General features: G+C 39.4%; 1 protein-coding gene across 1 annotated transcript; it reads left to right on the plus strand.

The window, feature by feature from the left end:
* The first annotated feature begins 823 nt into the window (after positions 1–823).
* mxra7 (matrix-remodelling associated 7) lies at positions 824–7,175 on the plus strand. The gene is made up of 4 exons (XM_080748092.1): positions 824–1,047; positions 3,689–3,722; positions 4,023–4,113; positions 6,991–7,175. The coding sequence occupies exons 1-4, from the start codon at positions 826–828 to the stop codon at positions 7,103–7,105; spliced, it is 462 nt and encodes a 153-aa protein (XP_080604218.1). The 5' UTR covers positions 824–825; the 3' UTR covers positions 7,106–7,175.
* The last annotated feature ends 2,186 nt before the right edge of the window (positions 7,176–9,361 follow it).

Raw genomic sequence — 9,361 nt, forward strand, 5'->3', positions numbered from 1 at the left:
GGCTATAATAATCCTTGAGAGCTGTTCACTCACTGTACAATGTCAATGAACATATTCTGAATTATATTTCTAATCAATGTAGCAATTATTTTTGATTTCTTGTTCACATCATGGCAATGCAAACCTCCATAGACAAAGTGTTCTTGCACTTTAAGGATATGACTCCCTCCATCCGATTCCAAGATGCCATGGCCTGAAGGGACAATCGGGCTGTGATTGGTTTGTTGGTTGTCATGGAAACTCATAGATTCTCCGGGCGGGGTTTCCAGGGCTGCGTAGCAGCGTGGGCGGGGTTTGCCTGGAGCTGTGGTGTGATTTCCAATAACGCGCTGAGACCAGTTACTGAGTAGGCAAACAAACACTTTTTAACAAACAGAATAACCTTTGCTTTTTTATTTTAACCAAACAATACCATTTAACAGGACTTTATTCCGCTTTGAGGCCAAAATGTATAATAAATAAAAGCAACAATAAATTGATGTGTTTGTCTTGACGACCAACTATCCAATCACAGCGCGAGCAACTGTCCGTCCGGCATATGGGACCTACACGCCTTCCAGCAGTATGCTCAGCATACTGCTATGCTGCTTCTGTCCGTGTGTGTTGATGTTGTTATAGCAGCAGGAGGACAAAGTCCATGATGATGCCGCCCGCACTGTGTTTGAATGAATGATAAACAGACAGGAAGAATAGCGGAGAAACCTTTTAATTGCCTCGCCACTGTAATGTAATGTAATGTTATTTGAAGGCTGCATTGTATTGCAGGCCCTGTGTCTGTGATCGAAGTCAACAGCGCACTGCGTCGACTCGAAACAAACAATAATAATGGATCTAACTTTTATATTGTCAGCCGTCATCTTCACTTTCCTCGCCATCGTTGTGGCAACGTCGTTGTTTGCAAAGAGTTATATCGGTGGTTCTTCCACGAGAGGAACTAAAGCTAAAGAAGGATTAGATCGACCTGCTGTCCATTCGCCAGCAGCAGGCAAGAAGAAGCAGGCAGTGGAAGACTGCACAGCTAGATCCAAAGATGATCCCAAAATGTCTGTAAGTACTCTGCAGTGGTGGGAAACGTACTCACATTTTTGTTTTGACTTAAGTTAAAGTATCGATACTGCAATGTAGAAATACTCTGTTACAAGTAAAAGTCAAATTTTTAAAATCTAGCCTACTTGAGTAAAAAGTACAAAAGTATTGGGATCAAACAATATGTAGCCTATACATATAAATGGAGTAGAGTAGAAGTATTGGAAATACTGAAGTAAACAGTACAAATACCTCAAAATTGTACTTGACTACAGTAGCCTACTTAAGTAAATGTACTCAGTTACTTAATATAGGTTTGACTGCCAGGTTTTGGTTGATTCACTGCTTTCTACAGAAATGTAAACAGCACGAGGTAGGATGAGCTACAGTCATACATTTGAGCTAAAAGGATGGCACAAAGAAAGTCCTGGGAACTTGTTTCCATTGTGCTCCTATGTATTACATTGATCTAGTGTAATGCAGTCTGGTTTATTAACCAGGCTAACATTGATCTACTTTAGTTGCTGAATTACAGGTTGTAATGCTACGATAATAACTCATACATGATGACTACCCTTTCTCACAACACTTAAATGGTTTCCTGTGGAAATAAGCTTAGTCTTTTCATGGATCTCCTTTTAGTAGACCTTGTACCAGTGAACTGTACCGTCATGAAACTGTACCTTTTCCTATGCAAACTTCTAATAAAGTCTTCATTCAATCAATGTAATTTATGTCCATTTCAGTAATCAAATTAGTTGTACATCATACAGATGGTATTGGCTACCATTTCCAAGAGAAGACAATGAGAGAGTATGGGCCATGAAGGTGTGCAGGGCAGGGGGAGTCAAGTCATCAGTGATGCAAGAAGTGCTCACATGTTTTACTTAAGTAATAGTATCAATACGGCAATGTAGATATACTCTGTTAAGTCCTTTATTCAAAATGTACTTGAGTGAAAGTTCAAAAGTATCGGCATTAAAGTTCATTGTGCAGAATGTCCTATTTAATATCTACAAGCTCACAATGAATCTACTATTTTCAAATGTCTGAAATATAGGGCTGAATAAGCTAATGTGTTTTGTAATCATAATCAATATTTACTCTGGTAACTAAAGATGTAGTGGCGTCGGGGTAAAAGTATTAAATTGTAAATACTGAAGAAAGTAAAAATGCCTAAAAATTGTACAGTACTTGAGTAAATGTACTTAGTTACTTTCCACCACTGGTGGCAGGGAGAGGTGACCTAGGTCTGTCCACAACACTGCCGTGTGCCACATCAGCATCAGGAGATACAATGTAACCTGAGCTACCAAATTGATTTACCTTTTCCCTGTCATCAAATCACTGCATTGATGCAACCCGTGTGGTCAGGGGCTGAATTGAAACACCATTCAAACCTTGGCAATCGGAAACCTTGGGAGATTGGTACTAGGGATGTACCAACATAATTTCTTCCCTTCCCGATACCAATTCCGATACAGATAACTTGTGTATCGGTCGATACAGAGTACTGATCCAATACCGCTATGTAATCTAAAAATAATCTAGGACAGTGGCTCTCAAAATGGAGTCCAGGGACCATCTGGGTTCCTTGAGGGGGTTCCAATCCAATCCAAATTGGTTCCATTTGTACACTGTAAGAGTACACTCGCAAATAATAATAATGTAAATAGTTCCGTAAGAGTATAAAACTGTAGTGATCTAAATAATAATTGATAAATGTAAATAACATATCGTGTGATAAATGACATTGCATCAGAATGGCATTGACTTTGACTGACATACTCACCGATACCAGCATTTTGGGCAGTATCGCTTCTCCAATACTGGTATTCAGAACAACTCTAGTTGGTACTGCTCTCACATTGCCAGGCATTCAGAGATCTCCAGCCTACCAATACGTCTGGTGAGTCACATCCAAATTGAACGTATAGGGACTTGAAATGGGTGTACGCAATTCAGATATTAGAAAAAATAAGTACAATGCTGCAGGAGCCCTGCATAGATTTAAGGACAGTCCTTCATATTGGGGTGTTATCAGGATTGGTTCTCAAACAAAGCAGTGGGACTAGATTAACCCAGCCATTTTCGCTCTGTTCTAGCCCCTACATGGAATTTAAATGTCACCAGACGTAGTATTGGTAGGCGCCTAAGCAGAGATGTGATGCGTCTGGCTACACACGAGACCCCTGCTTTTGACATCAGGGGCACTAACAGAAGTCAATAACAAGCAAAAACAAGAAACTAAACTTAACATTATAGGTTTATGGGACATCAAATTAGAACTATGGCATTACACCTCCCTATCTCACCCTTAATTCTCTGACAGGAGGAGTCACATCCCGACTCTCACGCTGAAGAATTGGGAACGGCAACAGTTGAACAGTCCACAGCAACAGTTGAACAGTCCACATCAACAGTTGAACAGTCCACATCAACCGTTGAACAGTCCACATCAACAGTTGAACAGTCCACATCAACAGTTGAACAGTCCACATCAACCGTTGAACAGTCCACAACTACACTCTCCGGCCACGAGCCTGCAGCTAGTTTAAACGTAGACTCACCGGAGTCCGAGGCCTCGTCAGGGAGGGGTCACAGGTCATACATTGGGCTGTCTGATACGGAGCTCCTAAAATGTGCTTTCTCTCACTCCCAGGCCGACGGACCCCCAGAGAGCCTGGGCATCCTAGGTGAGTACTCCTGGTAGTTCCTAAAATTTTCGCCTCGTTAACCGGGGTGAACGGGCTTCTGCAGTCCGGGCACCCAGAATTTGGAATGCCCTGCCTTAGGATCTGAGGCATGCAAAATCAGTGTCTTCTTTAAAATCACTTCTGAAAACATACTTTTATGTCAAAGCGGCCTTCTCTTTGTGGTTTTGACTTTATTGCTACTTTATTCTTGCTATTTGGAATCTGCTTCAGGTCTTAATGGGTAATGGTCCTGAAACCTAAGCCAGTGATTCATAATCAAAAGCTTTTATCTTTTCACAGAAGACACAGAATTCCCGTACACCCCGGGGGCGGTGCGAACCCAACAGATGCAATCGATGATGTCTAAAGACGAGTTGGAGGAGGAACGAAGGTAAGTCTGAGCTAAAATGAATTGAAATCTCCCTTAAAGGTGTGTTGTTCACACCTAATTTAGCTGGGGACCCCCATGAATTACTTCAAGGACCTCTAGGAGTGCCCAGCCCCAGACCCAACTTTGACAACCATTGCCCTGTTTTATACCATGTCGTACAAGGGCATTGTGCAGCAAAAAAATAAAATAATCAAGCTTACAGCTTGTTAAGTGAGAAGCTTGTAGATCTGCTATTTCTGATATTTTGTGAAATTTCAGTACAAAGACATGCCCAAAATAGGGATGCCAGGATCAAAATGGTTAATAATACTGTAGATTGATATATTATTATGTTATATTGTAATCATATCCTGCTCTTATCCTTGCAGAATAGAATTCACCAAAGACTTTACCTCTCTGTGAGCCTTTTGATTGGCTAGCAGAGAGCGTAGCACATGTGTGGTAAAGTATGAGTCACGATTGTCCCCCCCCCCCCCCATCATCATCCCCCAGGGTGTGTCACTTTCTGGCCTCTGAACAAAGAGTATTCCAGGACAATCTTATCTGTCCAATTTGCGTACCTGTTCAATACTACACTTTATAATTTATTAGGCTTTATCAGGGCAAACACATACATCAAATGCAGAGAGACGGTGTACTGTAGTGCCTCAGTAAACTAGGATCACAGGTAAACCAGGAACCTATAGCATTTGTTGAAATAACATGCTATCTAAATGACATTTTTAACATTGTGGTCAAGAAAGACCAGCCTATGTAACAAAATAACTAACTTTATCCTATGAGCTCTGACAGCATTTTAGCTGTTCCATTATGTCAGTGGTTATTTTCACCATTTCTGCCTCTAATATTTTACAATATGGAGAATAGTTATTTTTCTATTTTCAAAGTTATTTAGAGTTATTAAAAGCGTCTTAAAAGTCCTTAAATTCTCACTTTTGAAATGTGCAGATACCCTCCATACACTTATACTAGTCTGTATGTTGGTTTGTTTATGTTGAGTGAGAAAACAATGTCTCACATTAAGCTAAATCATCTGCGGACCCACCAAAATAATTTGGGGACCCCCAGGTTGAGAACCACTGATGTAAATGTTCACCACAGAGTGGCCAGGAAGCGACCTGCATATACTGTATAGACCTTTTTCCAGTGTGATGTCTGCAGTGCCGCTTGACACCGCAGCTATGACTGCCGCTCTGAGAAATGGGTCTATACAGTCCCATCGCAGTAATCTGAGAGGATTTTTACTAGCCTTGCATAGTGCACTATTTCTTTGCAATGGCATATTTGTCTGGCTACGCGAGGCTAGCTTTTCACCTCCCAAACATATAGCTTTTAACACCCCCTCCCCACCCACCCCAATTATCTAAACCATTATTCTGGTTTAGATTTTCCATTTCCAACCAATTATCTATATGCCATTATTCTGAGTTAGATTTCCATTTCTCAAGTGTATTGCGGTGTTTTCTCCTGCTGAGTGGAGGTGTTGATTGAAAACAAGGACTGCATGTGTACTTAACCTCTCTGGCTGAAGGTCAGACAAGTAGTGATCTGTTAATCCTCCAAGGCTTCTCCTCTACTCCACCACTAGGGGGCCCACCAAACTATGGTGATTCTAATCTAAGAGAGCACAGAGAAAAGAAATGGAAATCCATGCACTGTACAGATCCATCTATCCATCAAATATTGTGTAAAAGTAAATGTTCTTGAAACTTTCATATATTTCTTGAAACTTCTCTAGATACATTGCACATTCGGTGAATTATTCCAAACCTTTTTCTATTAGAATGTTGACTTTTTATGGCATACAGCTCATGAAAATCAAATGTCCATATTTCAAAATATTACAATATTACACGAGACCACTCAAAACAAGGATTTATAACGTAAAGTTTCCGTAGTCAGTTATGATTTGGGATGCTATGGCATCGGCAATGCCTTTTTACACAATATTCTATTTTCTTTAGATGAATCTGTATAATAGAATGCTACCATAGTGAAAGTAATGTGCAGTGCAGCACATTTTGGCAGCATTATAATAAACATGTTGGCCGCCCTCCTAATGCATGTCTGTCTATTGAAGCAGGATGTCTCCATAATTACAATCTCTCACAGTATTTTCAACTGCAGTTTGGTTTGTTACAAATGCCAGACAGTTATACAGGATGCTTGTTTAAATAAAAAAAATGTGTTTTCATATCAAAATATCATATCTTACCTAGTAACTAATGATTTAGAACAGGGGGGAAAAGGTTATGGTAGGTTTCTTGTACCAATATGGCGGCAACGTTGATGTACCATCTTTGGCCAATGCAGTGTCTACATGCAGTATATGATTTAATCACATGGGTCACATAAGGTAAGTTCTGAGTTGGAAAAAATTAACTTTAATAACAATATTTTGGGAGTCTTGGAGTGACTTTAAAGGGATACTTCACTTTCAAATAAAAATAAACATTGAAAAACATTGTAAAAAATAAAATGAAAATGTAATGGAAAAATCATGGTCCCTGATGCATTAGAAGGACCCTTTAAAGCCCTATGTACTTCAATGTACAATGAATAGAGAATATAGCCGATCTACAAGGTTCCCAATATCCAATCAGTAAGGTCACAACGTGTCACCTTGCTACACGTTGTGACCGTTGTGAAATCATTTTTGCCAATTAATAAAAGGTTTTGTTTCATTTCGATTCACTTCACTGTTATATAAAAAAAGAAAACATGCGCAGCTCGATTATTTGAGTTAATTGGAAAAAGTAATCGATGGAATACCATAAATGCTAAGGTCTTAATGGATAGTTGCAGCCCTATGTGATGTAGCCACCATCAATCAAATGTACACGTGATCGATTTGACGTTTGCTTCATTCCTTCCCAGAGTTCAACGGGAGCAGCTGGCGGCCATCTTCCAGCTGCTGAAGGACAACCAGGAGACGTTCGGTGAGGTGTCCGAAGGAGACATGGATCAGCAGCTCAAACTTTACTCCATCTAAGGCTGTCATCTGGGTCCCCAGATGACAGCAAAGAGACAATTTAAGGACTTTTAATACCTAATACCTACGAAAAAAAGACCATTACTGCATCTAAAGTAACCAACAAACTATACTGTAAAAACAGGTCAAACATTGGCCAAATTGTCAAATAATAAGAAAGACGTTTCCAAAAAAGAAAAAAAAAGATCTACAAGCTCACAACGCCTCGCACTGAACGCTATGGGACTTTTGAGCCCTAGCCTCTCGTCTGTAGTAAAAATACACTTTCACTACTCACCAAAACAAAGATTGTTTTAGGGAGTTGAAAGCATACTTTCCCTAGTGGGAGCACTCTGAGCCCCCCACCACATGTCTAAAATACACTTTTTGGCCAGAAAAGAAAATATTTCACCGGAAGGAAAAATAAATTCCATGGAATCTTTCTATTGACAAAATCTGTAGAGGGCGCAGTGGAGTAATTTAAACATTTTGTTTTCTTCTGGTGAAATATTTTCTTTTTTGGCCAAAAAGAGTGAGCTTGTAGATCTGCCATTTTCAGAGCACAACCAAATGTAAAGTCAGCCATTATCACGTCCTCAAGGCACCGCCAAAATACATTTTAGTCTAAATCAACTGTAGATTTAGTCGATTAAAACTAGACTAGAACTAAAAACGAAGATTAAAATATGACTAAAATGAAATTAAAGTATATTCAAAAGAATATGACTAAAACTAAATAATTTTCCTGTCAAAATCTACTCTATTCCCAGCCCGGTAGTATAATGGCCTAAGTATTATTAGAAACGTATTATTTGAAATGGTTAAGACACATATATTTGGTTCGGTTTCAGTTCTCTGAAAAATAAGCCATTATTTTAGGGAGGTGACATGTTATGAAGTCATTTCGTTTTTATAAATAAACCTTTTATTTGTTTCTTGTACAGTTTTTTTTATTATTATTATTATGTTTAGTTCCCTCTTGCTTTGTTGAAGGGGAATTTCGTAGGAGTGCTTTTCTTGTGATAATCCGATGTTGTTCCATCCATTAACAAGTGGTAGACGCGAAAAAAAGAGAACAGTTTACAGATTGTTCATGGACATCATAACATCTGATTGATTTTGTAAGACGGCTAGTCTGAAATTCCCCTTTAATTGGTGAGCAGTTCTTTCTTCCATGTCTCCTGTTCTGTTTTGTTCACAGGAGTTTCAAAAGGCTGTTTGTGTCAGGATGACCGACCGATGGGATTTCTGATAGGAAAGAAATTAGGCATCTTCCTTACTTCCTTCACATGTGTTACCAATGATGCTAATGAAGGCTCTCTTGTCTATTCCATTTAGTGTAGCACGGTAGTTCTCAAACATTTTAATTTGAATGACCCTCATAACTCTGAGATTGTACTGGTCCATTTGGTTCCATTTGTACACTCCCGTTTGCACACCTGTAAGGGGCCATTTTGAACCCCCTCGAAGAATCATGAGCCCTGTTTTGCCACTGCAGAGTTTCCAGTGAGCCAACATGCACAATACTGATTTTGTCAATATCAGCACCTCGATTCTGTTTGACCAGAATGGAACAGAGCCTTCATTACATTAGTATCACTGTTAATACTTGTGAAGGAAAAGGAAGACGCCCAATTTCTATCCAATATGGCTGCTATTAAACTTGTTAGAGCCACAGAATAACCACCATTTTACGGTTGTTTTACATTTTGTTTAAAATCTTTTGTCTTTAGAATAACCAATAGTTGTATCACACAGTGAAATGTCATTCATTAGGTTTTCTATTTATTTTTATAAACAGATACAGTATATGCACACTCACAATTTTTTCTTACTCCAGTTGGTTGTTGTTGCACTGGTATCATTATGTCATTGCCAAATACACTTCTTTTCCCATTTTTTGTATTGCTGTTAGCACGGCTCAGGATGCAATGGTGGAAAAAGTACTCACATTTTTTGAGCGGCTAACCGTTCCTACGACTGGCTTTGTGTGTAGGTCCCAATGCCATAGAAAGTACACAGAGACTGACATCACTGCATCTGATGTCGTGGACATAACTGCCCATACAAGGAGATACTGTATGCACGTGTCATGTTTGATACCAAGTGAGCACCACTTAAGTAAAAGTATCAATACTGCAATGTAGAAAAACTCTGTTGCAAGCAAAAGACCGGAATTTGAAATTTACTTGAGTAAGGTCACAGTCACACCGCACTTGTATTATTCTACCCAGGCCTAATGTGAGCGGAATCTGCCAATGCTTTTCAATGGGAATG

Source organism: Nannobrachium achirus (assembly GCF_963921795.1).
Source record: "Nannobrachium achirus genome assembly, chromosome: 18".
Taxonomy (NCBI): domain Eukaryota; kingdom Metazoa; phylum Chordata; class Actinopteri; order Myctophiformes; family Myctophidae; genus Nannobrachium; species Nannobrachium achirus.

What these genes read in the sequence shown, in the direction of transcription:
- mxra7 (XM_080748092.1), top strand. Translation starts at nt 826, where the DNA reads ATGGATCTAACTTTTATATTGTCAGCCGTCATCTTCACTTTCCTCGCC. An exon ending in AGAGAGCCTGGGCATCCTAG is followed by an intron (nt 3,723 to 4,022) that starts GTGAGTACTCCT and finishes ATCTTTTCACAG; the next exon opens with AAGACACAGAATTCCCGTAC. An exon ending in GAGTTGGAGGAGGAACGAAG is followed by an intron (nt 4,114 to 6,990) that starts GTAAGTCTGAGC and finishes ATTCCTTCCCAG; the next exon opens with AGTTCAACGGGAGCAGCTGG.